At 44.2% G+C, this 25,790-nt stretch overlaps 1 protein-coding gene across 1 annotated transcript in view; it reads right to left on the bottom strand.

Annotated features, from left to right (window-relative positions):
* Window positions 1–25,790, bottom strand: part of LOC309543524 (uncharacterized protein) — a 186,352-nt gene that overhangs the window by 108,590 nt on the left and 51,972 nt on the right. Inside the window, exon 2 of the mRNA XM_082275998.1 lies at window positions 17,732–18,745. Coding sequence (XP_082132124.1) covers window positions 17,732–18,745 — 1,014 coding nt within the window. The remainder of the gene's footprint in view (window positions 1–17,731; window positions 18,746–25,790) is intronic.

Here is a 25,790-nt window from a genome sequence, read left to right as displayed (position 1 = left end):
ACATGTGAACCACCAACCCGCATACATGTGAACCAGGCCTAAAGCAATAGTAAAGTCATTAATAGATAAAAACACTGGTCCTCCTGCAGGTTTAACCAATTAATGACTTTACTATTGCTTTAGGCCTGGTTCACATGTATGCGGGTTGGGGGCCCACATTTGCACAGGCATAGCAGCCCATTGATGTGAATGGGCTTGAGCTGCTATGCCTGCGTTTTCAGCTGAAAAAAGGTGCATGCAGAATTTAAAAAAATGCAGTGGCCATGAAATCCATCCTTCTTTTGCACCATGCGACTTACCTGCCGTTGCTGCACACGCAAACTGTTTATTTTTAAATGCCGTGCCCACGTATACAAAAAATGCAGAAAGCTTGCCAGAGCAGGAACTGCAGGTTAGTCGCATGGTGCAAAAGCAGGATGGATTTCAAGGCCACTGAATTTTAAAAAAATGCTGCATGCACCTTTTTTCTGCGGAAAATGAGGGCATAGCAGCCCATTCAAATCAATGGGCTGCTATGCCTGTGCAAATGTGAACCACCAACCCGCATACATGTGAACCAGGCCTAAAGCAATAGTAAAGTAATTTATAAACAACACCTCCTTCAGGTTTAACCACTTCTTGACCACAAGGATTTGCCCTCTTAATGACCAGGCCATCGGATCGGAGCCGAGCGCCAGAACCAGTTATCACCAGTTAGGCCAGACACTGCTTGATGACCTATTTTAGGCCTGGTTCACAGAGTCTGTACTGACTGACTATATAATAATGTGCATAAGTGAACCAAAGCCCCTAAATTCAGCAATGAAATTGAAGTGAGGTGGAAATTTAATAATTTAAATTTAATAATAGAATACCGTGATAATACCGTATACCGTGGCAAAACCTTAATCAATTAATCGCAGCATGAAAATCTGATACCGTCACAAGCCTAGCGGTGACATAGGCGTGCGCACAGGGTGTGCTGGGTGTGCCTGGGCACACCCTAATCACCTAGGGCACATAGCATTGCCAGTGAGGAGATGGGAAAGATCTCCCTGGGACCTGCTCTGCTCTATTTCTCCTTGCCTACAGGTACATGGCCCCGATACATTACTCTCCCTGCTGGCAAACACATGCATGTGTATTTCAACTTTGGGGTGCACACCTTAATGCAATAGGCTGCGCACACCTATGGGCGGTGTAGGTGGAAGCGGCGGTGGAGGAGGACCAGGGCCGGATTAAGAGCATCATGGTCTTGGTGCTGAGGATTTTGAAGGGCCTTAAGGGCCGTGCCTTGCCATGCACCCAGAGGAGGAAGGGTGCAGCCATGCATGCCTAATTCAACATGGGATGCTGTCTCTGAAGCCCATAAACACATCCATGCATCGCCAACTGTCCCTCCTTGTCCGGCCTTCACGCTGTGTGGGGAGGTTCTGAGGGTGCTGCCTGGGGAAGCGAGCATAGAAGCCAGACTTCTGTGTTTACAAGTGACAGAAGAGCGGTAACAGTGAATATGGCCAACCCGGGGCCTATATAAAAGGTAGGGGCCTGGAGCTGCAGCTCCAATAGCCCCTACATTAATCTGTCCCTGAGGAGGAGGACGAGGTAGCCAACACTGCTTCTTTTCAAAAATTTTAAATGAGGGTACACCCCAAAAGAGTGAGAAAGAGCAAAAATGGAACAATGGGTGGGTAAGGTCGGTATCCATTGCTATTCTGCATAAGGTACGGAAAAGTCCCGTGGGATCCATGCCTGGTTCATTTTAATGAACGTGAGCTTGTCCACATTGTCTCTGGACAGGCGGCTGCGCTTGTCTGTTATAACGCCCCCAGCCGTGCTAAATACCCGTTCAGATAATACACTGGCTGCAGGGCACGCCAGCACCTCCAAGGCGTAAAGGGCAAGCTCAAGCCATGTGCCCAATTTGGAGACCCAGAAGTTGAAGGGGGCAGACCCGTCATTCACTACATGTAGGCGTGTGCACACATACTGCTCCACCATGTTGGTAAAATGCTGCCTCCTGCTAAGACGTTCCATCTGAGCTGCTGGTGCTGCTGTTTGTTGTGGCGTGCTGACAAAGCTTTTCCACATTTCGGCCATGCTAACCCTGCCTTCTGAGGTGCTGGCGGTGCCCTGGTTGCGTTGGCGACCTCCTCCTCCTCCTCCTCTGCCTTGTGCTTCCACTGTGGCCCCGCTGTCAGATGGGAATGCCAGCAGCATGGCGTCTACCAGCGTGCGCTTGTACTCGCGCATCTTGCGATCGCGCTCCAGTGAGTGAATTAAGGACGGTACGTTGTCCTTGTAACGGGGATCCAGCAGCGTGGCCACCCAGTAATCAGCACAAGTTAGAATGTGGGCAACTCGGCGGTCGTTGTGGAGACACTGCAGCATGTAATCGCTCATGTGTGCCAGGCTGCCCAGAGGCAACGAAAGGCTGTCCTCTGTGGGAGGTGTATCGTCCGTGTCCTCTGTATCCCCCCAGCCACGCACCAGTGATGGCCATGAGCTGGCCTGGGTGCCACCCTGCTGTGAACATGGTTCCATCTCCTCCTCCAGCTCCTCCTCCTCCTCATCCTCCTCATCCTCCAGAACTGTGCCCCTGCTGGACAATTGCGTCCCTGGCGTTTGCGTGTGCAGGAACCCACCCTCGGAGCCCCTTGCGAATGACTGCCCTGAAAGCCTTGGAAATGTTACCTCTTCATCCTCCTCCTCCTCCTCATCCTGTGCCACATCCTCTTCCATCATCGCCCGAATTGTTTTTTCAAGGAGGCATAGAAGTGGGATAGTTAAGCTGAGAACGGCGTCATTGCCACTGGCCATGTTGGTGGAGTACTCAAAACAGCGCAACAAGGCACACAGGTCTCGCATGGAGGCCCAGTTAAATTAAATAGCGGAATAGAAAATATGATCCAAAAAAAGTGTATGTATATCACACGTACACAACCACACTGGGCCCCAATTACTATTGTTTGTACCCCTAAAAGGCTAGATGAGGAGTAGGGGGAGTATGGAACAGGCAGCACCCTCAAACCTTCAGAAGTATGAGATGAACCCCAACAACTTGGAAAGGTGGATCTCTCTCACACGTACCGACACAGACTATCCCGCAATTCAATTGATCCTCAAAGGTTTTTATTGAATAGCGGAATAGGAAATATGATCAAAAAAAGTGTATGTATCTCGCACGTACACAACCACACTAGGCCCCAATTACTATTGTTTGTACCCCTAAAAGGCTAGATGAGGAGTAGGGGGGGTATGGAACAGGCAGCACCCTCAAACCTTCAGAAGTATGAGATGAACCCCAACAACTTGGAAAGGTGGATCTCTCTCACACGTACCAACACAGACTATCCCCCAATTTAACTGATCCCCAAAGGTTTTTGATTAAATAGCGGAATAGAAAATATGATCCCAAAAAAGTGTATGTATATCACACGTACACAACCACACTAGGCCCCAATTACTATTGTTTGTACCCCTAAAAGGCTAGGAGTAGGGGGAGTATGGAACAGGCAGCACCCTCAAACCTTCAGAAGTATGAGATGAACCCCAACAACTTGGAAAGGTGGATCTCTCTCACACGTACCAACACAGACTATCCCCCAATTTAACTGATCCCCAAAGGTTTTTGATTAAATAGCGGAATAGAAAATATGATCCCAAAAAAGTGTATGTATATCACACGTACACAACCACACTAGGCCCCAATTACTATTGTTTGTACCCCTAAAAGGCTAGGAGTAGGGGGAGTATGGAACAGGCAGCACCCTCAAACCTTCAGAAGTATGAGATGAACCCCAACAACTTGGAAAGGTGGATCTCTCTCACACGTACCAACACAGACTATCCCCCAATTTAACTGATCCCCAAAGGTTTTTGATTAAATAGCGGAATAGAAAATATGATCCCAAAAAAGTGTATGTATATCACACGTACACAACCACACTAGGCCCCAATTACTATTGTTTGTACCCCTAAAAGGCTAGGAGTAGGGGGAGTATGGAACAGGCAGCACCCTCAAACCTTCAGAAGTATGAGATGAACCCCAACAACTTGGAAAGGTGGATCTCTCTCACACGTACCAACACAGACTATCCCCCAATTTAACTGATCCCCAGAGGTTTTTGATTAAATAGCGGAATAGAAAATATGATCCCAAAAAAGTGTATGTATATCACACGTACACAACCACACTAGGCCCCAATTACTATTGTTTGTACCCCTAAAAGGCTAGGAGTAGGGGGAGTATGGAACAGGCAGCACCCTCAAACCTTCAGAAGTATGAGATGAACCCCAACAACTTGGAAAGGTGGATCTCTCTCACACGTACCAACACAGACTATCCCCCAATTTAACTGATCCCCAAAGGTTTTTGATTAAATAGCGGAATAGAAAATATGATCCCAAAAAAGTGTATGTATATCACACGTACACAACCACACTAGGCCCCAATTACTATTGTTTGTACCCCTAAAAGGCTAGATGAGGAGTAGGGGGAGTATGGAACAGGCAGCACCCTCAAACCTTCAGTATGAGATTGTGTTCACTGTACCCCACAAAGATTGAGTTCACTGCACCCCACAATGATTGTGTTCACTGCACCCCACAAAGATTGTGTTCACTGCACCTCACAAAGATTGTGTTCACTGTACCCCCCAAAGATTGTGTTCACTGCACCCCACAAAGATTCTGTTCACTGTACCCCACAAAGATTGTGTTCACTGCACCCCAAAAAGATTGTGTTCACTGCACCCCAAAAAGATTGTGTTCACTGCACCCCAAAAAGGATGTTGTTCACTGCACCCCAAAAAGATTGTGTTCACTGCACCCCACAAAGATTGTGTTCACTGCACCCCAAAAAGATTGTGTTCACTGCACCCCAAAAATGATTTTGTTCACTGCACCCCAAAAAGGATTTTGTTCACTGCACCCCAAAAAGGATGTTGTTCACTCCACCCCAAAAAGATTGTGTTCACTGCACCCCAAAAAGATTGTGTTCACTGCACCCCACAAAGGATTTTGTTCACTGCACCCCAAAAAGATTGTGTTCACTGCACCCCAAAAAGGATGTTGTTCACTGCACCCCAAAAAGGATTTTGTTCACTGCACCCCAAAAAGATTGTGTTCACTGCACCCCACAAAGGATTTTGTTCACTGCACCCCACAAAGATTGTGTTCACTGCACACCAAAAAGGATTGTGTTCACTGCACCCCAAAAAGATTTTGTTCACTGCACCCCAAAAAGATTGTGTTCACTGCACCCCAAAAAGATTGTGTTCACTGCAGCCCAAAAAGATTGTGTTCACTGCAGCCCAAAAAGATTGTGTTCACTGCAGCCCAAAAAGATTGTGTTCACTGCAGCTCACACACAGAAAAATGGATGTGGATCACTGACACCTGCCTATCTCCAATCCCACACCACACAGCAATATCGATTGTAGTTTGTAGAACACAGTTTCCCTAAAATTCAGCAGACTCTGTCCCTAACAGGATTGAGAAGAGATCGTAGATCAGGATTGAGTGCAGACCCCACCCCCCACACAGCAATATCGATTGTAGTTTGTAGAAGACACTGACCCTATATAATTCACTTCAATTGATTTTTATTTGGTTTTCACAAAAAGGAAACAAACACATGGGAAACACAATAGATTAACGCAAATTAATAATAAAAGAAAAAGAAAAAAAAAAAAGAAAAAAAAAAAAAAAAAACTATTGATGTAATATGTTGATCACAGTACATTATGACATTGTATATAGCAAGAACAGGAGACAAAGAAGGCCAATATTGTATACATTCAGGGCCCAAGAGACTACCTAGAAAATATGTAGGAAATACAATGGGAGTACCCCGAAAATAGAACAAAAGAACAAAAAAATGCCAAGATAGGTACCGTAGGAAGCACCATCATGCTCTGAGTCACACCATCCGCCTTCCTCAATTCTTCCGTTAGACACTGTGAAAGTAGGAACTTTGTTGCCAGAGAAGCCAAGCTGTGTGAAATCGATTACTGCGAGACACTGAATAGGCATATGCCTTTTCCAAAGAGTATTGCTGATTGACTAAACCTATTACCTCTATATGAGAAGGGGCTATAGGTTGTTTCCAACATCTAGCAATTACCGTTTTAGCTGCTATCAGTATATGTATAAATACTGTTCTGATATGAAATGGTATATTTTCAATACCCAAAAATAGTAACGCTATTGCGGGTTCAGGTTTGATCAATATGCCCGAAACTTCAGAAAGTACTTCAAAAATTTTCCTCCAAAAACTAATAAGGCTTTTACAGGACCAGAATATATGAAAAATTGTGCCAGTTTGGTCGCACTCACGCCAGCACAATGGATCATATTTAGGGTATATTAAGGATAGACGGTAGGGGGACAGGTACCATCTAATAACTATTTTTTGGAATTGTTCCCAATGTGTTACACATTGTGTTACTTTATAAGACATTCGTATCGCCCATCTCCATTGCTCATTGGAGAAGCACAAACCGAGGTCTCTTTCCCATTTCATCATATAGGATGATTTAGTAAAAGTGAGTTTCTGCTGTAGTTGGTTATAAAACACCGATATCCCTTTAAGCTTTGAATTTGGATCTGTAAGATATTTCCAAAGTGTTTGGGGAATTTCAAGTTTAGGGAGTGGGTGTTTAGATATGAAGCTCACTATACTGATGTAAACAAAAACATCCTTAAAGGTGAGTGAAAATTCTCGTTGAAGGGCGGCAAAGGGCTTAATAACATTATTTTGGTATAGTTGTGTCACTGTGTCAATACCTGCTGCCACCAATTTTTTAATATGGACATTAGGGAGCAAAATGCACATTGTCGATAAGGGTATGGGAACTGATATGTTATTTGGCTGTGATTGTAACTGTAATTGAGCAATTAGATAACGCCAGGACTGTAGAGAAGCTCTTACTGTTAACGGAAGAGTCTGAATTATTATAGGTTTCCACATATCTGCCAAAAGTAATGTATATAGATCCTGTGAGTTAGATAATGCGGCTTCAATCGGAAGCCACGGAAGAGATATTTTATGAGTTCTATGGGTAAACCAATACTGTAAAGGAGCCAAACGAGATGCATGATAATAGTCCTCGAGGCATGGTAGTCCCAATCCACCAACTGATTTGTGTCGTATCATATGTAGATAAGCACATCTTGCACGTTTCCCCTGCCAAACGAAGGTGCGCAGAAGTTTGTTGAGCGAATTAATATAGTGTTTAGGAATATGGGTCGGAAGTGCACGAAAAATATACACTATCTTAGGGAGGCACGTCATTTTAAATGCAGCTATTCTTCCAGCCCATGATAGTTCCGTCTTCTTTAGTTTATTAGTATCATTGGAGATGGAAGTTATCAGTGATCGCAGGTTAAGTGTCTGTAGCCCTGAAGTCGGGAATGTCAAGGTTATACCCAAGTATTGCAAGGCTTGGGGGGTCCATGTATAGGGTAGTTTTTGCTTAAGATGGCTAAGTGCGTGGCCCTGTATACCCATATTTAGGATGATTGATTTATCAAAATTAACTTTATAGTAGGAAATATTGCTAAATATCTGCAAAGTATCATGAACAGCAGGTAAGGACACGATGGGGTTCGTCAAGCTCAAGATTATATCATCCGCAAAGAGCGTGATGGTATGTTGTAGGTGCTGAATTTTAAAGCCAGAGACCCTAGAGTTTTGTCTTAGCGTTTCCGCCAAGGGTTCGATCAGTAAGTTAAATATTAAAGGGGAAAGTGGGCATCCCTGGCGCGTGCCATTTAATATTGGAAAAGTTTTAGATAGGATGCCCGCAGAGAGCACTCGAGCGGTTGGAGATACATATAAGCTCATAATAGCCGAGAAGATTGGTCCATTAAAACCAAACTTTCTCAATACTGCCCTCATATACCCCCAATGGACACGGTCAAACGCCTTCTCTGCATCTATTGATAAGAGCAGAGAAGGCGTTTTAGTGCGCTCTGCCTGATGGAGCAGGTTAATAACTCGCCTTGTAGCGTCAGGGGCCTGTCTCCCCTTGACGAACCCCATCTGGTCCTCCTTTATCAAAGTGGGTAGAATTAATGCGATCCTATTGGCTATAAGTTTAGCGTATAACTTGGTGTCACTGTTCAAGAGAGATATCGGCCTATAGCCGGCAGGATCAGAGGGAGATTTACCAACTTTAGGGATTGTAATTATATTAGCTTGTAACATTTCAGTGGGTAATGTACCCAACTTAACCGTACTCAAAAAAAGATTCAACAGGTGGGGTGCTAGTTGATCTTGCAAGGACCTGAGGTATTCATTTGTGAATCCATCAGGGCCTGGGGACTTATTTAGGGGCATAGTTGCGAGTGTATCAGTCACTTCTTTGATAGTAAATGGTCTATTCAATTGTGTTAATTTGTCGGTTGGCAAAGTCGGAAGATGGAGGTTATGTAAGAAGTCGCGAATGGATGCGTCCGTCGGTTGAGGGGTGTCTTTGTCCAGCTTAAGACTATATAGAGTGCTGTAGTAATCAGCGAACGCATCCGCTATCTCTTGTGGGTGTAAGTGTTTGTTTCCCGTATGTGGATGCACAATACTTTCGATCCTGGTTTTAACTCTCTTCGTCTTAATCCTAGATGACAGAAATTTGCCTGCTTTATTATGTGCAGAATAATACTGCATGTGGAGGTGTGCTAGCATGTTTTCATGACGTTCCAACAAGAGTCTTCTAAGGTCAACACGGAGGGAACTCAGTCTAGAGGCATTGGATGGGGAAGGGGTCTTTTTATTCGCAGTATCCAAGGCTTGGATATCGCGAATAAGATCTTCCATTTTGCGATTGAGCCTCCTCCTCAGCTTAGCCCCTAGCTGAATGAGGAGTCCTCTCGCAAAGGCCTTATGTGTGATCCACAGCAATGCCGGATCTATATCCGGTGTATTGTTGATAGAAAAAAATTCCTCCATCTGGGCTTTCAAAAATTTAAGGGATTCAGGGTCTGATAAAACGGAGTTGTTACATCTCCATATAAATGTGGTCGGGGAGACAGGACGATGGGACAATGACATGTGGATTGCTGCATGGTCTGACCATGTTATCGGAGAAATAGATGTGCGAGTGACATACGGTAGTGTTTGTATGTCAACTAGAAACATATCAATTCTACTGTAGGAATTATGGCTCACAGAAAAGTAGGAATAATCCCTCTCCTCTGCGTGCTGGTAACGCCACACATCATGGAGCCCTTCAGCATGGATGAATGTAGCCAAGGAAGAACCCGATGATCTTCCTTTGGATGAAGCATCCATACCGTGGTTTGCCACCATGTTAAAATCTCCACAGACAATTAATCTTCCTGATTTAAATTTGTTAATTTTTACCCACAGTTTACGGAAGAACCTCAATTGGTGCGTATTGGGGGCATACACATTTACTATGGTATATAGGCAATTATCAATAGTGCAATTAAGTATAATATAGCGACCTTCTGTGTCCAATACCACCCTATTGGAGGTGAAGGACACTGAATCTCTAATTGCCACTAATACTCCTCTTTTTTTTTCCCCTGCTGAGGATTGAAAAATGTGCGGGTAATCCCTGTGGGAGCATCTCGGGCTGTGGTCAAGCCGAAAATGTGTCTCTTGAATAGCAAGAATATCTGCCCTATGGGAGCCTGCTTCCTTCCACATGGAGTACCTCTTAACAGGGTGATTCAACCCTCTAACATTCAAAGATAATAATTGTAAAGACATAGTAGTACATTCCGTTTTGGAACATGGGTTTGTAGATATATGTTAAAAGAATAGCACCTTAGATGTGTATTAAATTTGATAGCCTCTGGACAGTGCCAAATTGCAATTGAGGTGATTCGGTCCGCATAGGACAAAAGGTAAGAAAGAAAAAAAAAAAAAAAAAGAAAAAATACCGTTCGTCCGATCTTAAGTATCGGTCTGAAGGGTGGACCAGAGCATGATGGTGTCTCGTATCGATCGTGGCATACAACTTCGCATAATCCTCGTAAACCTGTTCTGCAAAGAAAAAAACAAGAACAAAAGGGAGTAAGAGGAGAAAAATAAAAAGGAAAGAAAAAAAAAAACCAGCATGTGAGCATACAAACTATCATACGGACAAACACTACATATATAAAAAAAAACCAGGCCCAAACAGACCAAGTGCGCAGCTGTAGCTGCATCTTCAACGGGAGGAAAAAATAAGCACGATGTAGAGTGCTATTCAAAAGGAAAAAGAAAAAAAAAAAAACACGATGTAGGGTGTTTATTTAAAGACAGGGAGTCTCCTTCCGTCCAGCTCAAAAAAAAGAGAGAAAAAGAAAAAAAAAAAATGGTAGTCCTCATTTGTGACGTTGAGTGGATCTGGAAGAGCGATTGGCTACCCTATATAATTCAGCAGACTCTATCCCTAAAATGCCTACAACTCGCCCTGCCTAAACACTCCGACCTGTCCCTCAATTCTATCCGGACACAAATGGTTTTTTCCTGCCTATCTTTCCCTAATCAGCAGCCAGCACGTTGATGTGTGCTCTGTCCCTGAATCTAAGCAGCATAATGACGCCGCTGCGGCTGCCTCGAACTTATAAAGACTTGGTCACATGCTTCAGACGGCCAATCACAGCTACTGAGACATTTGCAGGCATGGCTGGGATGGCTTAAGGCACACCAGTTAAACGATTGTTGATTGGCTGTTGAAAGCCCGCCATGAAAAGAGCGCCAAAGCATGCAAAACCCGGAAATAAAACGACCGAACACGGATTTTTACCCGAACATACAGTAAAGTGTCCGTGTCCGTGTTCGGGTACAAAAAATCCAATTATTCGGTACGAACACGAATAATACAGTCCGTGTTCGCTCAACACTAGTAGAGAGTTGTCTCCCCATCAACATTTTGGAAATTCGTGCAGTCAGTCGGGCTCTGAAATTCTGGATGCCCAGACTTCGGGGTCACCCTGTCAGGGTGCAATCCAACAATGTCATGGCTGTGGCTTATGTCAACCATCAAGGAGGCACAAAGAGTCTGTCAGCCCAGAAAGAGGTGGATATTATCCTGCCCTGGGCAGAGAAGTTTGTGCCATGCCCGACAGCAGTGTTTATTCCAGGAATAGAGAACTGGCAGGCAGATTTCTTGAGCCGTCAAAAAATGTTTCTGGGGGAATGGTCTTTACGAGATTTTTAAAATTATCTGCCTACGCTGGGGAGTCACAGACGTAGATCAGTTGGCATCCAGGTTCAACAACAAATTGGAGATATTTGTGTCAAGGACCAGGGATCCACTCGCAGTCGGAGTGGATGCTTTGGTGACTCCTTGGGAGGAGTATTCCCCGATCGATGCCTTTCCTCTGCTACAGCTGATATCGCGTTTGTTGCGCAGGATTCAGCTGGAGGGGAAACCAGTAATTCTAGTAGCTCCGGCTTGGCTTAGGAGGATTTGGTATGCACAAATCCAGAGGTTGGCAGTGACGAGGCCCTGGGTTCTTCCACTTTCTCTCTCAAGGTCCGATATTCCACCCTGCTGTACAGTCTCTAAATTTGACAGCTTGGCTATTGAAGCCTTAATCTGGGAAGAGCAGGGTGTATCTGGAATCGCAGTTTATACTCTGATAAACGCCAGGAAGCCAGTCTCTAGAAACATCTATTACAGGAAATCCTACATTGCCTGGTGTGAAGCCAGGAAATGGCATCCCCAAACATATATTATCAGGAAAATTCTATCAGTCCTCCAAGCAGGGGTAGATATGAAATTTGCCCTGAGCACGAATAAAGGGCAGATTTCAGCTTTATCATTTTTTTTACAGGAACAGATCGCTTCCCATTCGTTGGTTCAAACCTTCATCCGGGGAATATTGCGTTTGCTTCCACCAGTGAAGCCACCGTTGTGTCCGTGGGACTTAAAATTTGGTGTTGGCAGTTTTGCAAAGACAGCCTTTTGAACCTCTGGGGCAGGTTCCCCTGGTTCTTTTGACTAGAAAACTGGTCTTTTTAATTGCGATAACTTTAGCTAGAAGGGTATCAGAACTAGCAGCTCTTTCCTGTAAAGAGCCATTTTTCATATTTTATCAATATAGGGTGATTTTACGTCCTTACCCAGATTTTTTGCCCCAGATAGTGTCCGCCTTTCATTTGAATCAGGACATTATAGTACCTTCCTTTTTTCCAAATCCTCACTCAGAGGAGGAAAAGTTATTGCATTCTCTTTTTGTAATGCGTGCGCTTAAGTTTTATTTACAGGAAACAGCTCAGATTCGTAAGACCGAGAGCTTGTTTGTACTGCCAGAAGGCCCCAGTAAGGGATTGGTTGCATCTAAATCTACGATTTCTTGTTGGATTTGCCAGGTTATTACCCAGGCGCATGGCTTAGCAGGAAATGTTTCACCTTTTCCTGTAAGGGCACATTCTACCAGAGGAGAGGGTGCCTCTTGGGCACATCGCCATCAAGCCTCTATGGCTCAGATTTGCAAGGCCACAACCTGGTTGTCATTGCATACGTTCAATCGTTTCTATAGAGTGGATGTTGGGACCCAGGAGTCGTCTGCTTCTGGCTGCAGTTTACTGCAAGTGGCGGTGTAATCCTTCTGTTAAGGGTCAGATGGTGGTATTTTTTGGTGTCCCCCCCTCCCCTCAGATGCATTGCTTTGGGACATCCCATATGTTATAATTTATGGCTCTGTGTCCCGTGATGTACGATTTTTAATTCATACTTACCTGTAAAATACATTTCTTGAAGTACATCAAGGACACAGAGGTCCCTCCCCTCTTCTATGAGTTATTTTATTGCTTGCTACAAAACTGAGGTACTTCCTGTGTGGGAGGGGTTATATAGGGGGTCATCAATTCTGATTGGTTGCCAGTGTCCTTCCCCTATAGGTGGCTATATAACCCATATGTTATGATTTATGGCCCTGTGTCTGTGATGTACTTCAAGAAATGGATTTTACAGGAAATTATGAACTCAAAATCCATTTTTTGGGTTTTCTTCAGGTTCTGTAATTCCCAGATCAGGGACTGGAGGCCTTGAAGAGATTTGGGTGGGAAGAAGCCTACCCCTTTATCCAGTCTTACCTGACCAAGGCCCTAAGCCTATCGTTTCTGCATGGACCAATCTATTGACCACATCTCTTGACTGCGCTCTGTAGGGAATGTGGCTTTTTTAAGGGCAATGTATCTGCCTTCTGCCTGGACCACTTTTTTGCCTGTTTGCTGACCCTGTCTCTGCTTGGCACCCTAACCCATCCGCACATCCCATTGGCTACGTTCCTGAGAGACTGGTGCCACCCATCCTCTATGGACAACTGCACTACTGAAACCACAGGTACTCTTTGGTTTACCCTTTGTTCAACCCCCTGAACTTCCTGGTGAGTGAACATAGTGCTGTGGGGGCAGCAACGTACCAGTAGGTTAGGCTTTTAGAAATAGTGATTGCTGTAGATGAAGCTACACTACGTTATTTTGATATACAGTGTTGGCTGATTTTTGTGATACACGGATTGCAATGTCCGGCACATAATCAGTCCAAACATTATAAAGGTCTTACACATGGGGTATCCCCATACTCTGGAGGAGGAGCAGAATGTGTTTTAAGGGGTTATACAAAGTATGCCTATGTTGTGTGTTAGAAAAATCCTAATAATTGGAAATATTGCGTAAAAAAAATAAATTTTCATTTTTTATTTCACATTTTCCAAAAACTTTGGGCAAAAAGACTCCTTATGACTCTTAGAAAATACATTGGGGTGTTTGCTTTCCAAAATGTGGTCATTTTGTGAGTGTTTTTACGGTCTTGGCCCTCCACAGGGCCTCTAAAAATGTGATAGGTAGTCAAGAAATTAGATGTGTATTTTTTTGCTCTAGAACACCTAAAGGTGCTCATTATATTTTGGGCCTCTTTGTGTGGTATCGCCCTACTCGAGAGGAGTTAGAAAATGTGTTTTGAAGTGTAATCTTAAGTATGCCTATGCTGTGTATTAGAAATATCTCAGATTGACAACTTCTCACTTTCTTTACACATTTTTAAAAAAACTTGTGGAAAAAAAAAAATGAAGTCCTCAGAAGACTCCCCATACCTCTTAAAACATACCTTTGGGTGTTTGCATTCCAAAATGTGGTCATTTTCTGGGCGTTTCCATTGTCTTGGTGCTCCAGCACCTCCAAAAATGTGATAGGTAGTTAAGAAATGTCATTTTTACCCCATAGAACGTATGAAGGTGCTCATTGGATTTAGGGACCCTCTGTGTGGAAAGACTGTGAAAAGGTTTCACACATCAGGTAATCGCCATACTTGGGAAGGAGTAGCAGAATGCGTTTTGGGGTGTAATTGTAAGTATACCTGTGCTGTGTGTGAGAAATAACTTTTTAAAATGACAACTGAATGACAATGAAAAAAAAATGTATTTAACTTGTATCATTTTCCAAAAAGGTTCAGCAAAAAATGACTTAAAAAAAACTCATCATGCCTCATATTACATACCTTGGACTGTCTACTTTCCAAAAAGGGGTAATTTGGGGGATATTTGTACTGTCCTGGCATTTTAGGACCCCCAAAAATTATATAGGTAGTCAGTACATCAAGACTGATCAATATTTAAATATATATATATATATACCATGGTTTGTAAGACACTATAACATTCACACAGACTAAATAATATACACGGATTTCAGTTATTTTTACAGAAAAAAATATAACACATTTTGGCCTAAATTTATGAGGAAAGTATATTTATTTACAATTTGGAATAACAAAAACTATGGAAAAAACAATTTTCCAAAAATTTTCAGTATTTTTATATATATATATATATATATATATATATATATAGCAAAAAAATAAAAATTCAGTAGTGAATAAATGCTATGAAAAGAAAGCTCTGTCTGTCTAAAAAATAAAAATAATAATTTCATTTGGATACAGTGTTGCATGCCTGAGTAATTGTCATTCAAAGTCTGACAGCGCTGAAAACTGAAAATTGGCCCTGGCAATGAGTGGGTGAAAGTGTGCGGTATTGATGGGCTTAAAGTATTTTTCGATAATCTCCTAATTTCAATGCTGCCGTTTCTTTTAATAATGATATTCCATGTTATCTGTGTCAGAGACTTACTGCCCCCGTAACCTCCTGTTTCCTGGATCCCATTATATCGCATATATACTGTATATTAAATATCCTACTAGAAACATGTATGAAATTACCAACAACCTGCACAGGAGACGGGAGGGGGCGGGGCTAGGGAATTCACACTTCCGGGAGTAAAATTTCCTAGCAAGTACATTGCCAGTCATTAAAAAATCATTTGTGGAAAGGGAAAATAGTCAAGTGAGCACTTAAAATTCTGAACGATTTGGTGCTTTTACCTGCAATGTTTTAACCACTTGCCGAGCCCCGGTAAAGCCGAATGATGGCTACGGTGTGGTCGGCCAGTTCTTCGAGGGCTTTAATAGATGTCCTCCCAGAATTCCACCTCCTGATCACAGATTGGGGTAAAGGGCCAATCACAGCGGCCCTTTACCATGTGATCAGCTCTGTCCAATCACAGCTGATCACATGTAAATAGACATGCTGGTTATCGGCAGTCCTCTCCTCCCACGCTGTGTTTGTGAGAGGAAAGGAGAGCCATTAACCAGTAAGCCTCTCAGCACATGATGAGGCGGCATTGATGGGCACTGATGAGGCGGCATTGATGGGCACTGATGAGGTGGCTGACGACACATTGTTCGCACTGATAATCAGGGCACTGATCATCAGTGCCACCTATCAATGCCCATCAGTGCAGCCTACTGTATCAAGTCAGCCTCATCAGTGCCGCCTATCAGTGCCCATAAGTGTCGCCAATCAGTGCCTCCTGTCACCAATCAGTGCCTCCTCATCAGCGCCACCTATCAGTGCATCCCCATCAGTGATGCCTAATAGTGCATACCTCTCAACACGATGGCCACTGATGAGGCAGCATTGATGGGCACTGATGAAGCAGCTGACGACACATTGTTCACACTGATAATCAGGGCACCGATCATCAGTGCCGCCTATCAATGCCCATCAGTGCAGCCTCATCAGTGCCGCCTACTGTATCAATTCAGCCTCATCAGTGCCGCCTACTTTATCAATGCAGCCTCATCAGTCTTGCCTATCAGTGCCCATCAGTGCTGCCTATCAGTGCATCCCTCTCAGCACATGATGGCCACTGATGAGGCGGCTGACGACACAATGTTTACACTGATAATCAGGGCACTGATCATCAGTGCCGTGTATCAATGCCCACCAGTGCTGCCTCATCAGTACTGCCTACTGTATCAATGCAGCCTCAGTGCCGCCTAACAATGCCCATCAGTGTCGCCAATCAGTGCCTCCTCATCAGCGCCACCTATCAGTGCATCCCCGTCAGTGCCGCCTATCAGTGCAGCCTCATAAGCGCCCTGTCAGTGCCGCCTATCAGTGCAGCCTCATAAGCATCCCCATCAGTGCCGGCTATCAGTGCAGCCTCATAAGCACCCCCATCAGTGCCGCCTATTAGTGCAGCCTCATAAGCGCCCCCGTCAGTGCCGCCTATCAGTGCAGCCTCATAAGCACCCCCATCAGTGCCGCCTATCAGTGCAGCCTCATAAGCGCCCCCGTCAGTGAAGGAAAATTATTTATTGAAAAAAAATCTTATAACAAATGAAGAAAACATTTTTTTGTTTTAACATTTTTGGACTTTTTTTGTTTAGCAAAAAATAAACATAAAACACCCCAGTGGTGAATAAATACCCACTAAAGAAAACTCTATTTGTGTGGGAAAAAAAAATTATAAAAACTTAATTTGGGTAAAGTGTTGCATGACCGCGCAATTTGTCATTCAAATTGTGACAGCGCTGAAAGCTGAAAAGTGGCCATGGCAGGAGGGGGATGAAAGTGCCTGGTAGGCAAGTGGTTAAGTTGGTGACAGGGTCTCGAAGTTCAAATCTTTTGCAGTTGCATGGTTTGAACCTTCTTATACTCTTTATCTCTATGTGGGTTTAGATGGGTTTACCTGGAACCCTCAAGCTCCAACGATGTAGCAATAGTCATCAGAACCTGGGAAGATCTCTTCCAACAAGGCTATGGAGACTTGGCAATAGACAACTTGACTGCTACCAAGTCTCCGGTACTAAGGCAGGAACTGCCAATGAAGGAAACACTTCGGAATTCAGGTCAATTAGTGTATGATGCAAATAGAATACATATTCAGCCATAAACAAAGGATGAGACCATAGTTCAGTATTTGGTGCTCGATAAAAAAAGTATCTCAAAAGGTAAAGCATTCTAAGGCTTTCTAGCTGCGAGTCCGGTGGACCTAAACGGTAATCTCCATGCATCCATCCATCCATTTCATTCCAGTTTTCTCACAGATTTTAGTAAGTTTGTTTCTTAAAGTAGCTTCATATTGTTTCACTTTTCCATTAGCTTGGGGCATGACATGGGGCGTGCAGCTGCTCAGACACCCCAAAGTGTCGGTTCACACTAGGGCGACACGACTTCGGGCGAGTTATGCCCTCACCCGTGCACCGCGACTTTGGCGCGGCTTGCAACGACTTCACATAATGGAAGTCAATGCACGTCGCTCCGATGTCGCCCCGAAGTAGTGCAGGAACCTTTTTCTAAGTCTGAGCGACTTGAGTCGCTCCTATTAGAACGGTTCCAATTGCACAGCACGGTCCGCTACCAAGTCGCCTGACAAGTCGGAACAGTGTGAACCGGCACAAAAACTTTCAGAATTGTTTATCTGCTACTCCTTTTAACACTCTACTTTCTTCCAGAGTTTCCACTTTGTAGCCATAAAGTAAGACTGTGAATCTTTTGGTGTTTGATAAGGTCTGACTTCACTCTAAAAGATTTATCACATTCATAACACTGATATGGCTGCTCTCCGGTGTGAACCCTCTGGTGCCTGTGAAGATGGGTCTTTACTGCAAAAGCTTTGTCGCAGTCAGGACACGGATATGGCCTCTCTCCGGTGTGAAACCTCTGGTGTATGATAAGGTGTGACTTTATTGCAAAGCCTTTATGACATTCAGAACAAGCGTAAGGCTTCTCTCCAGTGTGGACTAGCTGGTGTGCGTTAAGGCTTTCCTTCACTTTGAAAGCTTTGTCACATTCAGAACACTGATAGGGTTTCTTTGTAGTGTGAGTCCTTTGGTGTTTGATAAGACCTTCCTTCCTTGTAAAAGCTTTATCACACTCGCAGCACTGATACGGCTTCTCTCCCGTGTGAATCCTCTGGTGTATGGTAAGATAGGACTTTGCTGGAAAAGTTTTATCACATTCAGAGCACGGATATGCCTGGTCTCCGGTGTGAATCCTCTGGTGTTTGGTAAGCGCCTCCTTCCTTTGAAACGTTTTGTTACACTCGCCACACTGAATTGGTTTGAAAGAATCGGTGTGAACCTTCTGGTGTCTTATAAGCTGTGACTTCTCGGTAAATGATTTGTCACATTCAGAGCACTGAAATGGCTTCTCCCCGGTGTGGACCCTCTCATGTATGATAAGCTGTGCCTTCAGTCTAAAAGATTTGTCACATTCAGAACATTGATATGGCTTCACTCCACTGTGAACTGTCTTGTGTTTGAGAAGATTTCTCTTCCCTGGAAAAGATTTACCACATTCAGAACACCAATATGGTTTCTCTCCAGGGTGAACCCTTTCGTGCTTCATAAGATGTGCCTTTAGGCTAAAAGATATGCCACATTCAGAGCATTGATATGGATTTTCTTCTGTGTGAACCTTCTGGTGCCCGATAAGATTTGCTTCCATTGTATTGTAACAACGTTTTTACAAACAAAATATTTTCTCTATTGTGTGACGGGTCTTGAGTATGTATGAATCTGACTTTACTGTAAAGCCATTGTCACTTTCAAGGAGGACTTCTCTCTTGTCCTCCAAGGCTGGATCAACGATGAGCATTCAAAACATTTAGAACCCGGATATGACTTGTGTCCTAATCCTCCGGTGATCTGTAGTAAAGCCTTTCAGTCTTTCAGAACACCCATATGACTCTTCTCCAATGTGACTCGGTTGTGCTTATGAAGACCAGCAACCACCTACCAATCCTCCTGTATAGAGATACAAATAAATAAAATTAAAAGCCAGAACTATATCCATATGACGAAATAAAGTTGCTTCTTATGTTTTAACTTCCATTACTGAATATATGCAATACATAGTAGAAGTGTGTTTGTAATACTAGATTATTTATAGATGGTACCGACATCCAACTTCCACACCCGTCGGTGAGACGTATTCTTTGGGCATCCCCCTCTTGACGCCTACTGGGATTTTCTAGGCTTTTCTGGGTGGCGCACTGGGACATTGAACCCCCCATGCAGATACATCAGTTTTCCTGTGATATAAATATTGTTAACCTATCCTACTTTTCCATACAGGAATACTCAGGATAACTGTTGTTACAGCACAAATTAGTATACACCCCTGAAGAAGCAGTTGGACAAAACTGCGAAACATGTCGGGTTTTTCCGGTATTTATATCGGATGTACTAAACACTGAGAACTCCTCAATGTACTCCTGTATTTTATAATGTTTTTGTGCATACCTTATGTACTGTATTTAAAATTTCTGGATTAATAAAATATACTTTTTAACTATTGTTCATACCCATGTGTCATTCTACCTGATAGAACAAGGTACCATTTAAAAATCCCACTAGCCCTCCCACTTTTTTTCCTTCCTTTACTTGTCTATGTGTTTCTTGGAGGGTTTTCCTTCTTCTATCTCTTAGGCAGACAGGCTCTATCACCTGGGCCTGCCTTCCTTCCCTTTTGGGTCTCTTTCCCAAAAATTTACCATATGCAATACATAGATTATAGGTCTTGAGAGCGATGAACTGAGCTTCTTCGAAACATTGACAATAAAAAAGCTCCCGCTTTGATCTACCTCCTCTGCAAGACCCGCGAGTGCCTCAATACTAGTTTTGGATTAATTCATAGACTATGTTCTGTAGCTCCATGGTCCTAAACTGGAGCTCCTATGTAAAATGAGTTTTTGGTTGGGCTGTAGGCAGCTAAGACCGATTCAATAGTTTTTATTTGGGCTTTCCCTAAACTCAATAGAAACATAGAAAAAAGTGACCGCTGTCATGGACTTGCAATAGTGTTTGGCAAGCTTACCTGTCCCTTCATGTCTGTATTAGAGGTCAGACTGCACTTCTGGTTCCTTTTTATCACTTCTACTTCCTGTTCCTGCCCCGCCCAGGTCATCACAGGAAGTCTATATTAAGCAGTGCACTGCAGGTCTGCTTTGCTGTTCAACAGTGTTTGTTTCCTGTTTGCCGTGTGCTTGATCTACTTTTCTGTGTATCGACTTTGGCTTGTCTCTGTCTATTCCTGTTTGCCTGTTAGCCTGACCTTTGGCCTGTCCCTTGGTTACCCTTGTCTGTCTGTTACCCCGACCTCGGCTTATCCATCACCATTCCGTGTGTCCTGAGTGGCTGCTTCCCTTCTCTCCCTACGGAGCGTGACCTGGGGGACCCCAGGGGCCACGACCTGGGCCCAGCTGCAGCCAAGTCCATCCTCACCACTAGAGGCTCTGGTGAACACCTGCTGGGTCTTAGACTCTGCGCCCTGGGGAATCTTGGGCTCACGTGTCGGTCCATCCGCAGCAGTCTGCTATTGGGTTCACTACCTTGTGCTGCGCCCCTGCCTCCAACAGGGTGCAGTTGTCACCTGGCCACAGGTGACCTGACAACCGCGTTCCGAAAATTGAAATCAAAGAGGAGTCATTTTATTCTTCATCACAGGCATCAAAAATAAGACTGGTGAGACATGGGACAATAGAAAGGTTGACGCGTTTTATGACTCAAGGGGTTGCTTACTCATAACCACACACATTGTGACCATGAATAGACCACAGATAAAGGCAAATTGACAGCTGAAAACCATTCAAAATAATCAAAGCATTCATTAAGGGAAGCAACTCCCATCACCTGTGGTCTAAAATCACGGACAAAAACCTCCAAACAGACAACATGTTTTTGTCCGTGATTTTAGACCACAGGTCAAAACCGTCAACGCCATCAACCTTTCTATTGTCCCACGTCTCACCAGTCTTATTTTTGATGCCTGTGATGAAGAATAAAATGACTCTTTGATTTAAATTTTCGGAGTGCGGTCACTTTTTTCTATGTTTGACTATTCATCTGGATGGCGGATCCGACCTGCACCTGAATTACACTCTACCTAGAGCGGTCCACCTGTGTTTGGATTCTAGCAAATTTCCCTAAACTCAGTTGGGTTGTGCATTTCTCAGTGTTGCCAGTATGTGTCACTGATAGCACAGGCCAAAGTATGAGATTTCACAAACAGGCTAAGGTATGAATATTTATATTTTCCTTCAGCCAGCCCAGTAGGAGCTTCTTGCCTAATGGAGCATGCTGGGGGATGTATGGATATATATATTTGGGACAGCCCAGGTGCTGGCTCTCTTGCCTCAGGCTGAGGTGCTTCTGAAGGGAGCTCTGTATTGAGGCCAGGCCTATTTGGTGGTCTACGTACACTCAAGTGGTCCTGAGGCTGTGGAGGAAGCTGAGCCAAGGGAAGAAGATCCAGGGTAGGACCCTTACTGGAGAGAAGGGCCTGGTGGCTCACTTGGAGGGTGCACCAGAATCTGAAGATGTGCTTGAGCTGTTGTTGGGTCAGCCTAAAGGTTCTGACACTGTGAAGCTGTACTTGATCCAAGGAGTCTGTAAGTGATCTGCTGTGGTATCTCAGACCCTATCAGGGAACTTGTGCAGCAGGTGCTCATTCTTATGCTCATGTGCAAAGTCATGAACATAAAAGTCCAAGGTGAGCAAGGACTAGAATGTGCACGCAAGGGCGCATTGGCGAATACATGTGGGCACGTGTTCGTACACACGCATCCACAAATTCTGGCACCCAGCAGCCTATTTAAACTGGGAGTCAGCCTGGCTTCAGTGCTGGATTGCCTTTAGCTCTGGTTCCTGTGTTCCCGATTCTAATCCATGTCTGCTAACCTTGTTTCTGACCCAGCTACGTCTGACCCCTCTCTTGGATCACCCCTGCCTGTTATATCTGCTGCTCGCTTACTGACCTCGGCCTAGATTTATGACTAAGTCTCCGCTTCCTGACCTGGTACCTCCCTGCCAGCACGTTACCGACTTCTGCCTGTTCCCAACTGCGACGGTACTCACCATCACTGGAAGTGAAAGACAGATACTAATGGTTTGGATAACTTCAAATGGGAGAGTAATATTTATCAACAATATCGCTCAAGAAATATGAAGATTTATTCCCACATTACACTGTGAGACCTACAGTGTAGCCTGTTACCATGAAGTCTGTGACTCCTAAATAATGCTTAGATGTGCATTGAGAGAATGTGTATTGTATTCCAGGAGCTCGAGGACAGTCGTCTCCTACTTAATTGGCTCAGGTTGATTGAATAATTGTCCTCTGTTAGTTGCTGAGTGGAAATAGTATACTGTTTGTGTTGGTTGTTCTTTAGATATGTTAATTATATTTCTGTATATAATTTCATCTGCATATGATAATGTAGTCAGGCCACCCGGACCTGATGGGGTAATTTGATCAGGAGGGGGGGTGTGCTCATGTGTGTATAAATTGAGTGTGAAACTGTTCAATAAAGAGAAGATTCCAGTACAAGCTAAGTTGTCGGCTAGCTTTGTATGGGGGCAGCTGGGAAAATCTGATATCTATGTTCACGACTGGGAGGAAGCCGTATACTGACGGAAGTACACAAGTACAGTGTGGGTTGAGGTTCCGTTATACCGACCTTGAACCTGATCCTGAGTCTGCACCTGTCTGCTGAGCAAGGCTTGTGATCAGACTCCACACCACCATTGGAAGAACTCCTGTGTCTCCAAGCTACAGCTCACTACTACAGCTTCCTGGCACCTGCACCCTTCCACTGCCCTACCATCGCTGCCTCCTGTACCAGGGGTGCTTGGATGGGAATTGTGCACCTAACCTCAGGCTCCACAGTCATGCAAGTTACAGACCCCTAACCCTCTCTCCTTCTACCCCCCTTTCAGTTCAATATTAGAACTTTGGAAAGACCAAAAGTGGCCTGTTGCCCAATTTGTTTTCAAAACTTCCCATTATAGCCATGGATTCAGCCCTTGGGTAAATGCTAGCTTTCTCCCTGACTCTGGATGTGTTATCCTACCGTTACATAGTTTGTGAGGTCGAAAAAAGACATCAATCCATCCCGTTCAACCTATGATGTGTGTGTTTGCTGTTAACCGTACATTGTATACCCCTGTATGTTGTACATTGTATACCCCCTGTATGTTGTACATTGTATACCCCTGTATGTTGTACATTGTATACCCCTGTATGTTGTACATTGTATACCCCTGTATGTTGTACTACATTGTATACCCCTGTATGTTGTACATTGTATACTCCTGTATGTTCTGGTCTTTAAGGTGCCCATTTAATAGTTTTTTGAAACTATCAATGCTCCCTGCTGATACGACTGCTTGTGGAAGAGAATTCCACATCCTTACCTCTCTTACAGTGAAGAACCCCTTACGCACTTTAAGGTTAAACCGCCTTTCCTCTAGTTTTAGTGAGTGGCCACGTGTCTTATTGTATTCCCTTTCTCTGAATAGTTTGTTCCTTATGCTAGGGTCACCAGTACAGTATTTGTACATTGATATCATATCCCCCCTCAATCGTCTCTTCTCCAGAGAGAATAAGTTCAGTGCTTGTAGTCTTTCCTCATAGCGGATGTCCTCCATTCCCTTAATTATTTTTGTTGCCCTTCTCTGGATTCTCTCCAGTTCCAGCACATCCTTCCTGAGGACCGATGCCCAGAACTGGACAGCATACATCAGCTGTACAAGTACCTTTAGAGTACTGGGGGAGGGGGTGTGCTACAGTACTATATACAGGTTTATGTTTTTATTGTATTGGGAGTACCATATTATTCCCATTACCTGGTATGGTAAAGCGCCCAGTACACTGTTCTGCAGGAGAATCTCATCTTTGGTCTCAGAGCATTGTGCTGCATTTCTAGCACAGGGCAGGAGAAATTAGATGCACCCCGTCATAGCCCCGTGATATTGGGACTGTGAGAGTTTGGTCGCTCTTTGTTGTTTAACACATAGGGTCCCTGGCCCAGGACGAGGTGTGCACCTAAGAGGACTTAAAGTGTTATTAAACTCTATAGCTTACAGAAACTTACTTCAGTACCTACCTGGTGTGCTCCTTCTACTTCAAAACTGGGCCAATTATGACATTTCTCACATACATATAAAATTATAGTGCAAACAAACAGTACATATTACTCAAGTTTTTGGTAATATATAAAAGATGATGTTACACTGAGTAAATAGATACCCAACGTGTCACAAATGTAAAATGGCGTACGCCCCGTGGAATGGAGACAAACCTTGGTACCTAAAAATCTCTATAGGTGATGCTCTGCCAGTTCCTTGTTTTTGGGTGGCTCCATTGCTTTCCAGAGTCCTACAGCACCACCCTTACATGCGCACTTCTGGAAGAGAGAGACTCCAAGCTGATGCTATGACTCTGTCCGCACCAAAGTGCACCGACTGCCAGCGAGGAATGACAGGGCACACATGTGCAATTGAATTTTGGGACATGTAGTCAAAGAGGAGGAGGAGGAGGAGGAACAGGGTGACTTTCTCTAAAGGTACCCTGTACCCCACCAGAAATTCAGGAAAATAGTGCACAGTGTTGCAGAGTGTGATCACTGGGTGCAGCGGAGTCCATTCAGATCAGACATTGTGGAGTAAACAGGAACTGGCTTCTTTATTGGAACGTAACACAGAAATCAAAGATGTCACCTCATTGTAATAAGAACAACAGACAGGAAGAGATAACCAACAAGTTCAGTACAGTGTACAGGATATTACAACACATCATAGAAATGCATAGCATATCACTGAGCATTAGCGACATCTGGTGTCCTATTTGTGAACTGCAGTTAATCTGTTAAACTGAAAGCTGTTGTATCTCCAACACACAGGAACCCGGAGAAGAAATAACATGCATCTCTGGTTAACAAAGGAAAGCACATGATTGGTTTTGACCCACGGGTTTTGCTCTACTTCTAGATAATTGGAGATTGTATGCCTTCAGTTTTTTTCTAGCATCCATAGGTAATGTACAGATTCCTCCTTGCTCTGAGAGATTGCTCTTCTAGCAAGAATTTTCAGTTTCCTGCTGATTGCCCCAAAGGCCCTTTTCACAGCAGCATTTATCCATCTCAGCTCAGCCTCACAGCACTTTGAGGGATTGAACTCTGACCCCGCAGACCCCGGAGGTTGGTGGAGAAGGCCTGTAAGGTTACTGGTACCGGACCCCATGGTATGGTACTGGACCCCATGGTATGGTACTGGACCCCATGGTAAGCACTCATCCTAGAACACCACTGCAGCAGCATGGGAGAGTTTGTGGTGTGATATACAAGTCCAGGACCGCAGTCCACTGTGGTGGAGCCCAGATCCTGAAGACAGTTGCCATAGTGACCAGGACTAGAGGCGAAGATTGAGCTGGGTTTTTGGGACATGCAGCTTTGTATCTGGAAACTGCATCAGCAAGTTCCCCTGCTTTGGGCCTCAGTGTGCTTCACTCTTGCCCTTGGGCAGTGGGAAAGGAGTGGTTGGTATAAGCACCTTGCTAGGTTTCAAGATTGACACAACTTTTACCTTTTACCGGGGGGACTTTTCCCTTTTGTGGTAGTCCCTTTCCCCTACAGAGCCCCCCCCGACCCCAAAGCATTTCCCCCATGTTGAGGGCATCTGGCCTGGCATGGTTGGGGGGGGGGGGCTTCCCGGCCTGCTCCT

The sequence above is a fragment of the Pelophylax lessonae genome (assembly GCF_965119305.1).
Source record: "Pelophylax lessonae genome assembly, contig: HAP1_SCAFFOLD_161, whole genome shotgun sequence".
Taxonomy (NCBI): domain Eukaryota; kingdom Metazoa; phylum Chordata; class Amphibia; order Anura; family Ranidae; genus Pelophylax; species Pelophylax lessonae.
The sequence above is the reverse complement of the archived record's forward strand: the minus strand, read 5'-3'. Positions and strand labels throughout refer to the sequence as shown.